Source organism: Chiroxiphia lanceolata, chromosome 8, assembly GCF_009829145.1.
Source record: "Chiroxiphia lanceolata isolate bChiLan1 chromosome 8, bChiLan1.pri, whole genome shotgun sequence".
Taxonomy (NCBI): domain Eukaryota; kingdom Metazoa; phylum Chordata; class Aves; order Passeriformes; family Pipridae; genus Chiroxiphia; species Chiroxiphia lanceolata.
Window position 1 is genome coordinate 18,175,744 of NC_045644.1, and position 19,421 is coordinate 18,195,164.

The 19,421-nt window shown below is 45.6% G+C and overlaps 1 protein-coding gene across 2 annotated transcripts; it reads left to right on the forward strand.

Annotated features, from left to right (window-relative positions):
- Window positions 1-745: 745 nt before the first annotated feature.
- CXCL12 (C-X-C motif chemokine ligand 12) lies at window positions 746-19,200 on the forward strand. Of its 2 annotated transcripts, XM_032695137.1 has the most exons (5): window positions 746-859; window positions 5,983-6,100; window positions 9,646-9,732; window positions 13,222-13,319; window positions 15,123-19,200. In XM_032695137.1, the coding sequence occupies exons 1-5, from the start codon at window positions 799-801 to the stop codon at window positions 15,152-15,154; spliced, it is 396 nt and encodes a 131-aa protein (XP_032551028.1). In that variant the 5' UTR covers window positions 746-798; the 3' UTR covers window positions 15,155-19,200. The 2 variants fall into 2 exon arrangements, with proteins under 2 accessions (XP_032551028.1, XP_032551030.1); XM_032695139.1 differs by lacking the exon at window positions 13,222-13,319.
- The last annotated feature ends 221 nt before the right edge of the window (window positions 19,201-19,421 follow it).

Genomic DNA, 19,421 nt, shown 5'->3' on the forward strand with positions numbered 1-19,421 from the left:
GGAGCCCAATGGCATCTGCAATACAAAGGAGGTGGAATGTTGGCAGCAAATGTACAGCTGCGTTCAGTTAATAAGGGGAAGAGGTGGTGTTTGGGGCCAAACACGTGCAGGCAAAAACTGAAAACCTGTCTCTCTCTTTTTTACCCCCAAATGCCCACAGAAACTTCTGGGAGGATACTTATGCCCAGGTCGCCAGTGTAAATCTAGATTCGCGCCCACCAGAGTGAAGAGGAAGCTTTCTCCTCTCCCTGGTGCGAACGCTTAAGGGACGCGTCACCCCCCGCTTCCCCGGCTCGAACAGCTCTGGTTCAAGAACAGCGGGACCAGGGTGCCCAAAAAGGGCCGGGGCTGGCATAGTTTGGTGAGGAAACTTTCTCCTCCCGGCTAGGGCTGGTTGGGGTGATGGTGATCCCGTCGCCCCGCCGCAGCCCCGAGCCGCCGGGCGGGGGGGGACCCCCGGGGAGTGCTCTGCCACTGCAGTCTCACGGGGGGCTCGGGGCGCAGGGCTGCGGGGGCAAAGCGCTGTGTTTGGGGTGGGGGGGGTGGGGGGGGCTGCCGGAGCGGAGCGAGAAGCCCTCGCTCTTTTGGTTCCTTTCCAAGTATTTTTTAGCGGAGGAAGGATGTAATAACATGCCACGGGCAATAAATCATAGACTAGCTACTCCCCCTGGCTCCCCTCCCCCCTCCCGGCGGTCCCGGCCCCTCTATAGCGGGAGGGGCGGTGGGGCCGCCGGCAGAGCGCCGCGATCGCCGGGACGAGCAGACCAGCGCCTGCCCGCGTCCGCCAGCCGCTCCAGCATGGACCTCCGCGCCCTGGCGCTGCTCGCCTTCGCCCTGGCCGTCATCTCCCTCTCAGAGGGTAAGTGAGCTGCGGGGCCGCGCCGCTCTCCCGCCTGCTTGCCGCTGGCATCGCTCCTGCCGGCAGCCCGGCCAGGAGCGATGGTCCCGCGGAAATCCCCGCTCTTCCCCACACTCCCCGCAACCGGCCCGCTGTCCCGGCTCGGGCTCCGGCCGCGGCTCAGATGTGCGCGTCTGGAGAGCCCGAGCGATGGCTGTGGTGAGCTGGAAGCGGGCAGGCTCCCATCCCTCCCTCCCCTCCATCCCTCCCTGGCTTTTTTCAAAAAGCTGGCCAAAGCGGTCCTCTCTGCCAAACTCGCCCCAGATTGAAATCGTCTGGGGTAAGACTTTCAGCAGCGCTCGGTCTGCAGGGAGGTGGTTTGGCTGCAAAATATGCATATCGACTTTCCCTTTAGAAAAACCCAACCCTTAAAGTTACAAGAAATTAGAAACAGGCGGTTGTTCAATTCCTTTTCTGTCTTCTGTCGTGATCTATCTTCCCTCAATCAGTGCAGAGCTGAGCCAAAGCGGTCACTCGGCAGGAATTTACCGCGCCCCCGGCGCGGGTGCACGGGGAGGTTTCGGGGGGCGCAGGGATCTTCAGTGACGAGGGGTCCGGGGGATCGCGAGCTGGCGGCCGGCACTGCTTTTGGTCTCGAAGGCAGCGGTCCCCGCAGTCATCCTTCCCGCACCGCAGCGCCGTCTCACAGCCCGATCGCCCCACGCCAGTCCCCGCGGTCCCGCGTGTCTACCCCGAAGCCCGACCACAGCGGCAGCTTCCCGGCTTGCTTGCCGGCTGCAGTCTGTGGGAGCCGCCGGGTTCGGACAGCCCCGGAGACCGCGGCAACCCGCGCTTCTTGCCCCGCATCCCGCGAGAAGCCCTGTACCCTGGGGCTCCGGGGGAGCGGAGACCGCGCGGGGCAGCAGCACTGCACACGCGTAGAGGGGCGAGGGTCCTGCCCGCAACCTCTGGGCATCTCCCGGACGTTCTTCTTGCGTCTGGCTTCTCGCCTGGCAGAGATTTGCCACCACTTGTCCGTTCATCGAAACCTCGCTGGCTGGGTAATAGGCGCTTTTTCAAACTTTCGCTCCCGTCCTATTCTCCTATTCTGTCGACCGAAACTTGGGTGTTCCCGACCCAGGGCGGCCGAGGATGCCCTCCGGTGCCCTCTTTGTTTAGCCTGAGAGAGTTAATTGCTCCCGAATATTTCCTCAATGCCTTTCCACAGTACTGTCCCCGCAACAGCCCCGTCCCGGTGGAACACGGAGGGCACTGTCCAGCGAGCCGGCCCAGCCCAGGTGGGCTCCGGCCCGCGCCGCGTTCGCCGGGATCCACCACCCTGGGACTGCGGACTGGGAGGCGAGCGGCAGGCAGCGAAGGCAGACCCGGGGGACCACGAGTGGCAGTGCCAGCCCCGGCGAGTGCAGGTCTAGAGGCATGGGAGTAGGGGACCGGGGGCTCAGGAGCTCTCCCTCTCCTTCTTCCCTCTGGCAGCGCTTGGCTCAGGGTTGGGGGGCCCAAAGAGCTGCCCGGCTGCACCTCGGTTCGCTCCTAGCGCGGCTGCACTCCCTTGCTGGCAGCGAGCGACAGCGGGTATCTTTATAGGGGGTAAGCGTGTGGGGACATGGCTACCTGAGTAAGGAAAAGAGCTGGAGAGAAACTAGCGTAAGGACAGTGACCCCAACCGTCTTGCAGCGATAAGAGAGGTTTTTTGCCTATTTCTTTGTATGTCGTATAGTACTCTCAACCCTGATCCAGATGAGGTCTTGCAGGGCTTCCTTGTACTGGAAGGCAGGTGAGCTCTGAATTCTTCCTAGTCACCTGGTAAAGTTCTATCTGTCTATCGCAGCTTTGCTTTCCAGGGAAATGGAGCTGTTCTAGACTTAAAAAGTTACCATCCGTCTACTGATAATGACAAATGCATCCTAAACTGAACAGAAGTAAAATGATGCTTCCATCAAATGTTTTGTCTGTTCATGTCCAGCCTGCTTGCCTGGATATAGCTTCCCTCTCTATTCAACCATCCAGAGCTTCCTAGCCCCCACAGCAAGGTACTAACTTTGCAGAACTGACAACTCACTTCTTCCCTTACTGTCCAGTTTCAGTGTGGGTGAACAGAAGCAGATCCCTATGGGGTGAAATAGGTATCAACATTGACAAGTCGCCACTCTGTGAGAGGGTTTTGTGTGTGCTTTCTGGAAAGAATTTGCCAGTAAAGGTGGGTGTTCAGAGCCAGCAGAACTCGAATTTTGGTTAGAAAGCAATAAAACTATTTATTATTTTTGAAAAGCCCAAAGCCCAAACCCTTTCAAACTCTTGTAGTCAAGGTCAAAAGAAGTTCTTTTTTTCTTCTCATCTAAGTAAAATTAGGCTGAAGGAATGACACTGAGTTGTCTGACTAGCATCCGGTTTTTCTGTAACTTTTGACTATATTCTACCATTTTAACTAAATGTGCCAGACAGATGAAGGTCTCAAAAGCTTTATGTACCATCAGTTGCATGAAAACTGATGTTTTCATCTAACAGAGCAATTAACAGACTATATTAATTTGCCCCACTGCGAGAATGGCTTCAGCTTGTGCTCAATGTTTGTTAGACATCAGAGAACTCCCACAGCATTAACACTTGCAGTACAAGTGTAGATGTTTAGGATAGTCCCGTTTGTAGCAAATGTGGGTAGAGTCCTTCCCAAATCTTCCTTCTGGAAGCCTAGCCATGATGATGAAGATGATGATGACGCGTGTAGAATAATTAATCAGCTTAACCAGCTCTAATATGCATGGAACAAAATGTTTTAAATTTTGAAATGAAATAGAGAATGTGTTTGTCAGCCTCAAAGTAAGACCAGAAATGTTTCCATCCTAAATTATGGCCCCCAAATGGCCCCTTCCCCCTCCTGCTTTAGGAAGATAGGGGTTCATGTCTTGGGAGATGCCACATGCACTAGTTTTCCCTGTTTTTCAGCCTTGAGAGCACAGTGAACCAAGGGACAGTGGCAGGAGATACTAGTTCCCTCTTAGTGGTACAGAGAGCTGACTTGATCGGTGCCTGTGCTGATGCTCCCTGGTGCTCAGTGCCTGTTGCTGATCATCACCAAGCAAAGGGATTCTTGTGCTGAGGGGGATTTGTCACTGAACACTGAATGCTAGGACTTCTCTTCTTCCTTGCTGTGCTGGATGCCTTTTCTTGGGCCAGAAACAACTTTAGGACACAGACATGTTAGTCATGGTTAAACTTTCTCTGCTCGTGATTTCAAGTGGTATGGGATTGAAAATCCTACCTCGAGTCTCAGAGAGGACAGGATTACATTATGAAATCATAGATCTGAACAGTTCATCTCTTGCATGTTGTTTGGGTTAAAGCTTGCTTAAACTTGGTTGATACAAGCTTGCAGAGACAGTGTCACTGCAACTGTGCTGAGTGGTATTGTATGACTGTATTGTTTCAGCCTCCCTTTCCAATACAAGCTCACAGATGTGTAGCTATCAGGCACAGATTTGCAGTGGAAAATCCTAGTGTCTTCCTCATTCCCTTTCACATTAGCACTAGCCAGTCTAAGGCATGTTCTCGACATTCACCCTGTAGCCCTCCTTCCCCTGCAGATGGGAGCTTCTCCTCCCTTTTATTAATTCCTAGATGGGATCACTGATAGAAAAGTCCTTCAGTTTTCTTAACCCAGATTCTGGTGTGAATCTAGAGGAGCTCTACTCCCACTGATTAATTTCTCTCATATGGTGTCTGATTCTGGTTTATCGCTTGGTAGAGGCACTTGGAAAAAAGGGCTTCCCTCCTGAGGACAGGAAAATTTCACCCTGTTGTCTATGGTTATGTGTGCTAGATACAGGCATCGATAAATGTGCTATATATGTAGATCAGTTACCCTTTGAAAGCTGTCTCTTTTCTCACCTTCCTAGACAGCTGTTTAGAGATTCCAAGCCTGTCTCTGCTCTTTAGCTCCCCATCTGCCTTTAAGGGAAGTGGATTTGGATGCTGCAAGTAATCCTGTGTGGCTAAACAAACAGGGCCCCAGATTGCCATGTGGTATCTCAAACCCTGTCAGATATAGATCTGACCATCTACAGCATGAGCCAGACCTCCAGGGTTAGGTATATGAATTTAATTCCTCCCAGAGACTGAAAACTGCTCCATTGGGAAATTGTTTAAAATCTTAGACATCTCCTCCTAGACTTCCAGGCAAGACTTCTGTGTTTGTATTTTATTGCACTTGGAGCTTTGAAACTTAGAGTACCTTACTCATGTGCACTTCGTTGCCAGTAATCAAGTACTCCCATGGACAAATCGGGTAGCAGAGGCTGTAGTGGGCTCCAGGCTGGTTTTCTCATGTATATGCATGCATATACATGGCTGATTTTTAGCCTAGGGCGTTAAACCTAATTCTGTCCCTAATGATGCCAGTGACAGAACTCTCCTCCAGTTCGGTGGCCCCTGAATAGTGTATTTAGGGCGCCCTGCCTGATAACTGTCTCCTCGATTGGTGTTACTTAGCCACAGGCTGGAAATTCAAAAGACTCAAAATCTCACATCTCTGAGCCTCACCTTCTTGTGCCTGTACCTCCGTTGGGAGTCAGAGCTGGCAGCAGTGGGGAAAGGTCAGCTGGGCCCTGGGAACGCCTGCAAAACCGGGGTTTTTCTGTAGCCAGTAAGTCCTCTGTGAAAAACCTGCACCTGAGCCAAGCCGTTTTGATCTGAACTCTTTGGAATTCACCGCTTTCTTCTGGCTACCTTCTAATTTGGCCTCGGGTCAAAATCGTTTGAGTAGAACAACACTGAGGACAAGTGCCCCCTCTTTTGGCCTTTATCTTGTCTAATTACCAGGAGCATCCCTGCACAATGGAGCGGCTCCTTATTCTAATCTCTTCTACTTTACTTACTTCATTTTCTTTCCCACTTCTTTTGTCTTTCAAAATCCCACGCACCGTTATTGAAAGGCTGGACACTGGGCTAAAGGGATTGTGCTCTGAGCTGTGAGCAAATGCTCTCCCAAAGTTACAGCTTTTCTACTGCTGTTTTTTCACCTGCATATTTGGAGGGAGTTCCTTTCCGTCGGCCCTCATCTGTGTATCTGTGCTGCTGACCGGGAGCAAGAGGGAGTAACGTGTCCTTTCCCTCCCTTTGTCTCACAGAGAAACCCGTCAGCCTGACTTACCGATGTCCCTGTCGATTCTACGAGAGCAACGTGGCAAGAGCCAACATTAAGCACCTCAAAATCCTCTCCACACCTAACTGCTCACTTCAGATTGTGTAAGTCTTTTTTCTTCTGCGTGCAAATCTCGGGTGTCAAAGAGTCACAGAGCTGGTGCCTGCTCTGGTAGTTGCGTTTCAGTCTGTCTCATCCCACGATTCTGAATTCATCTCTTCACCCCATATGTCAGATACAGCTGGACTCTGCTTTACCCCACATAAAGGAGCCCAGCTGGATGTTTCTCAGCTGTGTTCTACCTCTGTGATTTCCCTGTGACCCTGTGATCCCCTGTCCTGTTCCCCCGTGGGTATGTGAGCAGCAGTGTCAGACAGGCTGTCCATTGCCTTCAATGTGGAGCTTCACACCTTGGGGTAAAGACTTTACAGTGGGGTCTGAGTCTTCTAATTTTTCACTTCACCATAGAGTGGAGCTAAACAAGCAGAAGGAATTCCTGTATTTCATGTATCCTCCACAGGAGATACAGACTCTAAACATGTGTGATGGCCTGATCTAGGAACACTTAACAGACAGTGACTGTCTCAGTAAATTCAAGCTGGACAGAAATTATGGCTTCCCAATTGAAAATAACCTCTTCATTTTTGCTGAAAAAGAAACCCTGGTTTTCAGGAAAAATGGGAGGTTTTCTGTTTGTTTTTGTAGATTCGTGTGTGTGAGTGTGTGTATGTGTGTTTTAGGAAAGGTTTTTTAGTTCATGGGTGACCCCCTTCCTCCCCTTCCAGAATTCAAAATCTTCAGAAGAAGAGCAATAACATTCATCTTTTCATTGCATGAGAGCCTTACTACTATCAACTTCTCTTGACCTCTGTAAGAGGGTGTCAGTGACTAGATTTGGTGTCCGTGCAGTCCCATTACTAGTGCGGTCTTTGACCCATGTGTTGAGCCCTTCCTCTTGCCACTCAAATGCTGTAAAAATCCATTTTTGTCATCCAAAACATTTCTTCACTTAGAAAACTGGTGTGGTTTGCATGAGATTTCTCAGGAATGTGTATGAGTGTGTATCCATTCATGAAACAGTTTTTATTTATGATTTTTTTTCTGTTTTAAACCACTTTGGGTATATCATACACATTTTATCATGTGTGCTTCTGCCTTAGGATTTGGTGGAGGACAGTGAGAAAAATGTAAGCCTCAGCTGAGAAATAATTTCCTTTCACAGAAATGGCAAAACCAGCTGTGACTAACTCCAATCTCTACCTATAAACAATTTTGGAGGCAAGCATCCAAAATGTAAGAGTGCATGGATTTGTGCTCTGGGACTGTCAGTGGATGTCATAAGGGTCCCAGTGCTAAGGCTTTGCAGAGGATTTTGAATTTTTTGGAGTAATTTCAAGAAAATGACAGCATTTAAGAGAGGATAGAGTATATACTTATCTCCTAATTAATGTAGGATTATAGTCAATAAAGATAGATAAGAGCACGAAGTACAGAAACAGAAACATCTCATATTCTTGTCCATTCCTGCCCCAAATGTGTTTGTCTGTGGTACACAGAACACATGAACCTGTAGTTTACCATCTTTTTGTTACTTTAAAAAGTAAGGTACTTAAAAACCTCCCTCCAAATACTCTTGAAACATCATGAGTTTGAACTAGGTCTTTATCAAAACAGGAGGTAAAATATAATCAAAACTAACATATGAATTTCTCATCTTGATGGTTTTAAGCATTATACAGTAAAGGTGTAAAAAAATAAAAAACTACTGTGTTCAGGAATAGAGAATCTAAGTGACACATAGTTGCCAGGAAATATTTTGTGGTTTGTTTTTGGTTGTTTTGTTTTGTTTTTGTTTGGGGGGGGGGTTTGTTTGGTTGGTTTTGTGTTTTTTTTGGTGTGTGTTTTTGTGGTTTTTTGTTGGTTTGTTTTGTTTTTCTTTTGTTTTGGGGTGTTTTTTTGTTTTTGTTTGGGGTTTTTTTGTGTGGTTTTTTGTTTTTGTTTGTTTGTTTGTTTTGTTTTTTGTACAAATACATTTTCCTTTTTGGTTGAGGGGAATTGTACCTGAAAAAAAGTCTTAAGAGTAGGCTTTTTTCTTTCATTCTATCAGAAGTCATCTCTCCAAATCCAGGGAACTCCTCTGTCAATGTGTACTTCTACAAAGCCCACACTAAATTCCTTGCTTTTCAGTGCAGGGAAATAAGCATTTTTAGCATGCAATTAATTGCATTAAGTAGACACCTAAACCAGTCCAAGTTAAACACTCCATACAGTTGCCTACATCTCTTCTGTGACTGCACAGGGAGCAGGGGCTGACAGGCTCAGAAATAAATGTCTAAAGAAGTCAATGTCTTAATATTAGGTGAGAGGTAATATTAGGTGAGAGAAATTGTGTTGTATGTGGCTGGAGACTGGTTACGTGTGCTTTTGATTCTGTGTCCTGTGAGGCCAAGAATTCCCAGGCATTGCTAACATCAGCAAATCCATTCTTGCACTCTGTTGGTATCACTTCACTGGAAATGCTCCAGCTTGGCACTGGTGTAAGGGAAATATGAATTAAGCCCATTCATCTCTTTATTGGCGCAGGGATTGCAAGACGGATCTTCGATGTGTTTATGTTACAACTGTGTTGTTGCATAACTTCAGACCAAGGAGCCTTTTTGACCTGTTATTTCTTATGCCATAGTTTTATATTCTGCAGATTTCATTTTATAAAGTGAGGAACATTTTGGCTCCCATCCAGAAAAATGTTTAAGCAAGTACTGAACTTATTCGTATGGGCATTTCCATAAAATTGCTGTTCTTTGCACTTTTCCATGGCAGGCAGGCTGTTTAAAGGGGAAATTTTTGAGCAGCTGGGGCAGAGGCAGGGTGCTGCAGGGAAGGCAGGAGATAACAGCACTCAAGAGGCTCTGAGATCCCTGGAGGGCGAGACCTGCTGGTGAAAAGCTATTTGTCCTGCTTCTGAATGAAAGGTGCAGATAAGCACAAATTCAAGGCTGAATTCAGATTAGCCAAACAGTCTGGTGTGGGTAGTGCAGCTTGGACATCCAGGAGAACCCCCTCAGGATGTTTCTGCCTTTGTTTCTAGTGCTGAGTGAATACATGAGGGGAAGCCTGCCTCTGGCACTATGATACTTACAGTTGTCTTCCTGATTGCAACCTGTTAGTTCAGTCTTAGTGTAATACAAAAAGCTAACAGGTGACCAGACCCTTTCTTTCAGAAAACTCAAGAGGTATGGTTTCATGTCTGTCCTCAAAACCCGTGAAACTTCAGTTTTGGGTTGAGTCTGAAAACTGTTCTTAATCAATTCCTTACAAAAATTACCTAAATTTACCATGTCAGTATTTCTAAATGAAATTTTTCCTGTTGTTGGCACTGAACAGCCCAGGTATGAATTGGAAATCTTAAATTCAAATTCTGTATTCGTCCCACTCTCGCATGATTCCCACTAGAGACCACAAGAGCCAGCATCGAAGGAGACAGGTGGTACCAGTGCTTTCAAACCAGTGATATTTATAAAAGGTATCTTGAAGGTGGGTTAACTGACAGCACTGGCACCCAAGGAAAATAAGGCACCCAGGGGTGGGTGGTGGGTGTGACTGAGGAGTGTTGCGCATCAGACTCACTCTGACTTTTCTTCTTTGGCAGTGCAAGGCTCAAGAGCAACAGCAAGCAAGTATGCATTGATCCCAAGTTAAAGTGGATCCAGGAATATCTGGAGAAGGCTTTAAACAAGTAAGGCAAGACACAAATGGACTTAACAGCTAACATCCTGAGTTATTAAAGGGTAGAACATTAAGGGCTGGCTTTTACCATGTGGACAAAGTACTTGTGGAATCAGATATTGTTTTGAAGAAGGGTTTGGAGTTGACCTAATTTGTATTAAAACAACAGCTTCTAGTATATCCTAGATGTTAAACTAAGAATTTTGCCAGCGTTTGAGGCAAAATCAATGCCAATGAATATGTTCTGGGGTCCCAAACTCATCCTCTTTTTTAAAAAAAGCCGTTCTCCCAAGGAAAATTCTTCCTTTATGCCCCCTCCTCCCCAAGCCAAACTACAATTCCTTCAGAATCTATATCGTTCCAGTGTCTTTGGAGCCCCTTCTCCATGTTATACCAGGACTCTGGTTGCACAGGCAGCTGAGGCCTAGGGCACTAAAAATTGTCTCTCTGCTGGCCAGTGTGGAGTGCTAGTAATGTCAGCTGAGGCGAGATGTGCTGACACGAATAAGGCTTTCCCATAAGGCCAGAGGCAAACCAGCCAAACTTGGCAAATTCAGACTCTTTAAATCTGTTTTTATTACCCTTGAAAGTGGTTGATCATGTCTACTTGGAGGTGGACTCAGTCCATATCCGTTCAATTTTACATCAAGAAAGAAAGAGCAGCACAGAGCAAATTTCCATGTTGAGCTGCAGGGGAGGGCTCCAGCCTTCCAGGTTTAGAAGATGAGACAGGTGATGGTACAAAGCATTTCCTTGCTCTTAATCTAGCAGGGCTGCTGTTGATTCAGCAGCAACATTTTGGCCAGCAAGCCTACCTGTGCACTCAGTATCCCTCTCACCCTTGCCCACCACATTCCCACCCCTCAGTAACTGCGCTGTAACCCTGCTAAACCTTGTCCCCCCTGCATCTGTGGGGTGAAGGCAGGGCTGGAATCCAGCAATTTGCAAAAGCAATGCTTTATCGGGGAAGGTATGGCCCCAGGGCAGATGTGAGGCACAGGTAGCTGAATGCCCTCCACTGTTTGCTTTGTAAATGCATCTGCCAAATAAGGGGTAGAGTTAAAAAAAAATAAAATTCTTTGTCCTCCCCCCCACACACCCTGTGTTCTTACAATAAGCAAGGGGGAAAAACACTACCAGAAGTAGAAAGATCCCTCCATGTGTCCCTTTAATCACCACACTGGGGCCAAGAGTGAGGAGGAAGAAGGAAAGAAGCCTGTGATTCCAGCCCTGACAGCTCTTCCCATCTCATCCAATGCTCAGTGCCTTCTATGCTGCCAGCACTCAGCCCTTTTGTCCTTTGGACAAATTCTCTGTAGAAGTAATCCAGGTTAATGCTGCCAGGATGGCTTTGGGTTTAGATACAGCTGAACCTAAGAGTAGGATGTGGCTCATGCTGACTATCCTAGGGACTTGAGCTACTCTGTTTTACAAGTTGGGAAAGTCCTCAAGCTCCTGCTTGAGCTTCTGTTTGCTGTCATCCCCAACTTGAAACTTAGGAGGCACTTTAGAAATGTGTAGGGTTGGGCAAATGTGATTGTGTGCCTGTCTGACTTAGAGGAACAACTCAGCTGGAACACGATCTGCTATTACTTCCACTAGCGAAGTTGTGGGGCTGACCCTACTGAAACCAATGAGTCTGCCTGATCTCCAGCCAGATTCTGGGTTTTGTTTACCTAATGCTAATACAAAAGCAATTCTTCTGATTTGGTGTATTTCATCCTGGTTTACACTGAGTAACAAAAGAGAATTTGATCCCAGCTCTATGAAATGACAGAAAACATATAACTCCATCACCTAATCCTGTAATCATTGCATTGTTTTCATTTTCCAACTAGTAATGCTAGCACCAGTGGCATTTTCATGCTCCGCAGACAGTCAGGGCTCTGTCTGTAGCATTTTCACAAGGCATGTTTTCGATATATTTTAGTGCACAGCTTTGACTTCTTCTGAAACATACTTCGGAATATATTTATAGCGCATCAAATAATTCATATATTTGAATTGGAGCCATATGAATGTTGGTAGTTTAAACCACCGATATCCCTCTAAACTACTAACAGCTTGTAAAATGAATCTATATAGATCTATAAATGTTAATGTAGCTATCAGTTTCAATCAGCCATATATTATATTTTTTCACTTGTACTGAAATTGTATTAAATGTGACATTACCCTATATGCACTAGCAATAAAATGGCTAATTGTTTCATGTTATGAAAACCCAATTGTACATGGGAATTTATTTTTCTGGAATAAAATCAATACGTTTTGTAGAAAGGGCTCTTGTAATTGTTTAAGTAGAATCCAAACTGTGAAGACATCTTAATCTATACCATCACTTCAATATGAGAATATCTTCAGTGTTATAATCTGAAGCTAAGGACAAGGAAAAGCTCCTAGAATAGTAATCCAATAAAGCTAATTGTGAAACCAGAGATGGTTTCTAGTAGGGAATTATTTTGCTCACTAATTCTGCTTAGGCTTTATTATTGCTTTATATTCATCACATCTCCATGTAATATACACACTCATGAGACATCAGTAAAATATATTCAGGCTGTCAAGAATTCAAATTCCTTAACTGGCTTTAAAAATCATTGAACAGCTGCTGTGGCCAACATCATTCAACATTCATCCATTTTATAGACAAGGGGCCAATCAGTCCTTTCTTGAAATAGCTAACAGATCCTCTATCACTTCCAGGCAATCCTAGTGATCATTTACAGTACATTCATTGACTCCCTTTCCCTTCTCCCTTTGTAAATGGATAATGCAAAATCAGGTCCTTACAGAGTTAACAGAGCCCAAAATAAACAGAGACCATCTTGTCCACTGTCATGTTAATATAGTCCCACTGCAGAACTTCCCTCAGTCCAAGATGTGGAATCCATTAAACTCAGCCGCTACTGTAGGCACAGAGAAGAGAGCTGATGGATTTGGAGAAGCTAATAAAGTCACATGGGAAAAACATTTGCTGGGAGAAAGGAATGGAAACTCTCAGTGCTGCTGCCTTCCTACATTGTGTTGGTAAACCCCAGTGTGGCAGCTCTTCCTAATTTCTGACCTCATTTGTAAATAAGGCCTGGAGTCCAATATACCAGAACAACAACCTCCCAGAACTCCACCAAGTGTGTGTGGGGTGAAGGCCCCACATAGAGGGGGACAATGTAGGTGACTGTCTTTATAGCCTTGTTTTAAGGCTCTGAATGCCCACAAATCTCCTTAGAGTAGCCATTGGTTCTTGCTGATGCATTTGGGGAGGGTTAGGCATTTTGGGTAAAAGGGTTGTTCTGGCCTTAGAGTTTTCAAATGTCCTGCCACCAGGGCACTTTCATTTGCCTAGCATTCCTATGAGGCAGAGGGTATATGAAAGGGGATATTATCATCATTTGCACCCCGTCAGCAAGATACGAAAGGACCATAGGATAAATGTGAATAAGGCCTTTGTATATGGATAATTTATGGCAGTCTTTTTTGTATTTTTCTTTTAATTTAGACCACGTCATCGCACTCATAAAAAAAAGCAACAGAAGAAACGGGGCCCCCTCTGCCCTTCCCGTGCAACATCACTAAAGTCTCCAGGGAGAAAGAATGGTAGGAAGCATTAGTTTCTGAGCTGGGATACTTCAGGTTCAAATCCCTGCTCTTCCATTGATCATCATATGGGATCTTGGGCAAATATATTAGCTTATCCAGACCTCCATTTCCCCTTATATTTGTTGAGAATGACATCTCTACCTCTCCTGCAAAGGAATATTATATAGATAAAACTCTGAAAAACAAGGGGAAATTTTAGCCACAACAGATGTGGGAAAATTTTCCCATTTTACAATGGGAAAATGGACACACAAAGAGGCCAAAATAACACTGAAAAGTCAAAGTCAAAACCAGGATAAAGGTTTGGGAGCTCTGTTTCTTTTAGGTCCAGTATCAAACTGACAGAGTTTAAATATAAATAATAGCTATGAATTTGCTACTGGTGTTTTTTAATGACAGAAGCAGCACCACGTGGTGACAACATGATTTGGTGCATGGGTTGATGCCTTTCCTATGGGAGATGCTAGGCAAGTCCCAGAGAATGGTATTAAATATACCAGTGCTCTGGATGTCCCAGTAGTTTTTATTATCTCACCAAAGTGGTTTGTCCTGCCTTTATGCACCAAAAGAAGTGGGGTTACTGCTGTGGGATATCGGAAAAGATATCTTCAAAGAGGAAAATTTTCCTCATGGCTTACTCATCCTTTTTGTACCTGGATGAGTTTTCTGAGACTACTTTTACTAGGAGTAGCCACAACTGTCTCTGGCTGTGGTCACACAGACTTAGTTGTCCAGCAGACATTGAAAGGGATGTTTGACAAGACACGCTGGGACACCAGAATTTTTGAATACCTGGTGTTTACCCTCTGACACTTGTAACTCAGCCTTAGTGACCTCATCTAGATTGCAAAAGGTTGATCAGCCTGGAGCAGGAGTAGGGGTCACTTCACAAAAAACCTGGAGGCCACCGATACAAACTACCTCCTTGTTCTGAGTGCACAAGACACTTGTACAACTTGCCTAACCCACACTCTCCTGGGTACCATGCTCACACTGAGACTGGGAGACTCAATGTGTGTGCATCCCACCCTGAGCTCCCAACCTCAGCACCTCAGGCCTCTCACATTTACTGTGCAGCATGTGGCTGCCTGCCCTCCCTGTCACCCCACCTTCACTGGGCAGCTGTCACCACAAGCTCTGCTGTGCTCCCCAGCTGTTTACAGAGGGAGAGTCCCAGAGCAGGGAGGCCATGGGGATGGCTCCTGGATGGGCAGTACACTGTGTACCTCTGCTGTCCAGCCACCTCATGGTGGAAGCCAAACACCAAGAGCAGAGCACAGGCTGCCTTCTGTGTTCTTCAGTCCTCAAGAGACCTGGCACTCTCTGGAGCTGCAACCTGTGATCTCCATCAGTTGTGGGCTAGGGTCAGGTAGAGGAGGCATTCCCAGTGCCACTTGCTCCACTACTGGGGCTACTCACAAATAATTAATCCCTCCTTTCCCTGCTGGTTTTTTTTGCTGAGTCTCTTTGCCCACTGATAATTCTCTGCTCTGGCTTTCAAGTCCAGAATAAGCTTTCTAGCCAGCCTTCCTCCTATGTTAGTTCTGAACACCTTACTAACTGTTATGAGCACAACCTGCCCAAAATAACACCCGTTGCTGGGTTTGCCCTGTTGAGTCCCAGTAGCTCTTTGTGGAGAACTTCTCCCAAAATGTTCAGCAAATACTAGTTGGAGGGGCTACAAAAGAAATGCCTTTGGGTTAGTCCAAACACAGATTTGCTGTTTGACTAGGCCTGATATCAAAGCTCTTGCAACTGAAATAAACCTTAATAGTGTTTCACTCTGTTCTTCATCAACAGGAGGTTCAAGATGTAAGAGGCAAGCATTGTAAGCCGGCTACAGGATTTCTTACTGTAGGACCCAGAGAGCAGATAACCAGTATTAGGGAATGAATACATTTTACTGTTATCATGCAGCACAAAAGCAACGCTTCACACATTTCCAAAGGGTTTTTTTTTCTTGTTTGGGTTTTTCCCCCCTTGCACAAATTGACTTGCTTTCACAGTGCTATTTTTATATAGTTAAGATGTAACTATTTGAAAAAAAATATGTTTTTTACAGGTTGGTTTATTACCTAGCACTGGGGGCAGATACCAATTTAAACTAACCCTATGTTATATAATATTTTATTACCTTCGTTATGTAGAGGTCCTGCTTTATTTAACTTTCTTTTGGTTCATGCAAGTCTCCTGGAGTTTTAAACCGAGAAGGACATGAACTGTACAGTGCAATGATGTTGTGTGTAAGTAGTGGAGGAACTCCTTGCCTCCAGAAGTCATAGAGGCCAAGAACATAGGAAGGCTAAAAAAGCATCAGATAAAAGTAGACAGCATTACCCTGGGTGGCATTTGGGGTGAGGGATTAAACTCAGGGCTGGAGGGCTAAAACCCTTCTCTGAAGGTCAGAAACTTGGGTCACAGCTGTGAGCAGCTGAGCCAATGCTAGTACTTGGTTTGTAGTAGTTGTGTGTGTTAGGAGCCACAACAGCAATCTGATGTCATCTGGCATTTCCTATGTTCCTGTGTTTCTGATGACAAATTTAGCAAAAAAGGAAGGAATGGGTTATTAAAGCTCTAAGCACACGACCATGTTACAAGTCACCGGAGAAGTCAGCTATGCTGCCATGCACCAGGTATCTCTTCCCACCCATCCACAGGAGGTGACTTCAGCTTGCCTGGCTGGCTTTGCACTGAAGTAGGCTGAGATGCATTCACCCTTTGCCAATGATGCTGTAGGTCTGCTACTGAACAGTCACACGTCCCTGAGGGCAGTCACATCTTTGATTGCTCTGGAGATGCGCAGAAGAGGATATCTGGACGTATCTTTGGAAAAAAAGAGATACCTGGGGCAAGAGAGGGTCTGTCCAGTTTTTGGAAGGAGTGGTATTTCTTGAGTGTGGAAATGAAGGCCAACACTCGCTGTTCACCAGCAGTCATGGCCTCATTTGCTGGTGAACAGGATAGCCTCTGGAATTTCCTTTGCAAAGTACAACTGGGGACAGGCACCACTCCTTGCACCCATCCCTCTCTAAGCCAGAAATTTCTTTTTCCTGATTCCTGCCTGTATACACAATATCTGTTATATAGTGTATGGAAAGACACCTGCAGCACTGATAATGATGTTATGGTGTGCACTGGGATCTGGGGGGAAGCACATTAGTGCAGCACAATGCTTGTGTTTGTATGTATCTGTGTCTGTATTGTAAACAAAAAATGTTGTAAGATTGTCTTTTTTAGTGAGCTGGTTGCTTCAAAAGGAATCTTCCCTCTTCCCTGCGAACACAAAGGAGTGTTTCACTAAGCACTCCTTTTTTGTGGTAGGCATCTTTAATGCCAAAGCGTCACTTTGGCTAGCCAGGGACTACCTTATTTCCATGTGGATTCAGGTAAAAATCTTGTAAGTATTTTCCTCTCTGCAAAACAGGGCTATTGCAGAGAGTCCTTCAGCTGGGACCACATCACCTCATTTGCTTTAAAGCAGAAACCAACTGCTGTGCCTAAAATGTTTGTGTGTGTGATTTTGACATTCTTTCTCTTGTCATCATACCAACCTGGTGCTTAAGTATTTTTTGTCTCTGTTTTGAAAGGTCTGGTACCACTGTATTTGACAAGAATTGGAGTGTTGATTTAGTATGAGTAGGATCAGATCCTCTCTTTAAAGGCTAAAGACAGAGAAATTTTATGAGAAAACCAGAGTTTCTAGTATCCTCCCTGGAACTATACTTTATATCATAGAGTCCATCTCCTGTCCCACATATGCACCTGCAACTGCTAGTGGTTTGTGAGAGGCAGACTCGTGAGTGTCATGGCCAAGAATGACTGCAGGGAAAGTGTGCAAGAATCTTGGTTTTGGCATAGACACAGAACTTCTCCTTCTCACCCAGGAAGGTGCATTCTTCACACATAATTCCTATCCAAGGACAGCTTGAGGTCCCATTTATTCTCACTGGAGTAAATGGAGACTTAAATAATTCTCAGATTTTACTTCAGCAGCATATGTTGCTAATAATAGGGGCCATGACCATTTTTTTTTCTGGGGGAAACATTGGCTTTCTGGTGAGAAGATGAGTGGGTAGATGTGACTGTACAGCTTTGCCAGCGCTCTGCTGCGGTCCTTGTTAACAGGGAGTGCATCTGGGGTCAGCACCGTCAGGGAAAGGCCCCTGGGAACATGCCAACCCCACATTACAGCCTGGGCAAACAGACTGCTTTGACAGGAGCATTGAGATGGGCAGTGCTGAAGCACCCCAGCCAAACCCCAGGGTCCCAGCTCTGGACAGTGTAGCCAGGTAGAGGAGATACACCAGGAAAGGGGGTCACCTGTCAACCTTCTCTTCTGGGTGCAAACCAGTGAGCGCTGCAGGGGTAGACTGTGCTAAATGAAGGGCATTAGCTCCTGGGAGAAGTGCATGAGTAGCAGCAGGAAGGAAAGGCACTCCATGCAAGGCTGGGAAACATTTACAGCCAGGTGATGATTGTCTGGGTACCTTGTGGGCCATCTGCCCCTGACATTTCTTGAGACCCACACAGTGACCTGGGCCCTGACACCTCTGTGCTGGTGACACTTCACTACTAACATAGCTGAGACCACTCAGGGCGTGGGGCTGGCTCTCGGGGGCCAGCACCATGTCCCTCTCTCACCTGAGCAAGGTTGAGCACAGCATGAATGCAGATGTGGCACAGAGACTTAAATGAGAATCTGCTAAAAGCTTTCTCTTGCTTTAGGCCAAAATTCAACCTTGAGTGGGAAGCTTTGCTCTGTGTCTGACATTATTTGCATGATGCATTGGGAAGAACAGCCATGCCCTTCACTCTGGAGAAATCAGTTACTGGGCTGCCCCAGTGCACCACATGTCATTCCTTCCCTGCACCATGACTGGAGCAGGCTGAGAAGCAGCATTAGCAGAGTCTCGCTTGGGGAGAGAACTTGGTTTTCTTTTCTGCCTTTAACTGTTGACCAAAGACAGAATCAGGGAAAGGAAGCGTGAGGAGATGGGAGTGAGATAGGGACCACATGTGAAGAGGATGGAAAAGAGATGGCACTGAACAGTGCTGAAAAAGCAGCTTCCATAAATGTGAAATCATCATGTGGGTATTTTCAACGTGCAGCTGTCAAATCCCAAGGTTGGATTATTTTTTAAGACTAGATGGTATTTATTGCTATGTAAATTTTTTATTTATACTAGCTTTATACTTGTATGTATGAATATGTTATCTGAATTCTGCCTGAGGAAGGATGAAGGGTGACTTTCTGATGTGTTTTTAACTAAGGTGTTTTAGAAATGGTGACTGTTTATTTTGCAATGAAGGCTATATTTGAGGTTAAATATACACTTTCTGTTGGAAATGCAGTTCCTATAGAATTCTTTGTGGCCATTTTCCATTTGCTAGCCTCTAAAGGGTCCTCCTTTTCTCTGGCAAGTAGTTTTGAGTGATGTGATTTATAGTAGCCAGGATTTTTTGTGAACTCATCACCTAAAATATGATTTCTTTTCTTTACCAATATCCCACCAAGACAAGCCTTGTCTGAAAAGATGAAACCCTGGTGGCCACAGAGAAGAAAACATGTATCATGATGAAAGGGCTGTATGAACCTCCCATCTTCCACTCCTTAACAACTCAGTTTTGTCAGAATTGTCACAATGTGGTAAATACTGTACTTTATATTTTTATTAAGCAAAAAGAAATATCTTCCCAAATAATGTGAAAAGGGTTTTGTATTTGTGTTTCTTTAAGGCAGCTTTTATGGAGGAGCTATATTATGCTTTTGAAATTACTCCTTTCATAGAAAATTTGGAAAATAAACACTTCTATATTGTTGTAATTTCTCCCATGAATGTGTATGCACTTAAAATTTTCATAATAAAAATGTCTATCCAAATTAAATTTTTACTCCTAATTTTTTTCCTCACAAGTTCCACTCGGAAAAAACGTTCAGAGGTAGTTTAAGTAAATGTCCAGTTTCAAGGATGCTTCCATATAGCCCCAATGGCTCAGACTCTGCAGGGAACTTGAGGCAAAGGTCCCATGGGTCTTGCAGGGAGAAGCAGCCCAGCAGATTGAAATGGGCCGTCTTCAAAGGGAAACCACTACCATTTG

Coding starts and splice junctions, on each gene's coding strand:
- CXCL12 (XM_032695137.1), top strand. CDS start 799: ATGGACCTCCGCGCCCTGGCGCTGCTCGCCTTCGCCCTGGCCGTCATC. Junction 9,733..13,221: donor CTGGAGAAGGCTTTAAACAA/GTAAGGCAAGAC, acceptor CTTTTAATTTAG/ACCACGTCATCGCACTCATA. Junction 13,320..15,122: donor GTCTCCAGGGAGAAAGAATG/GTAGGAAGCATT, acceptor CTTCATCAACAG/GAGGTTCAAGATGTAAGAGG.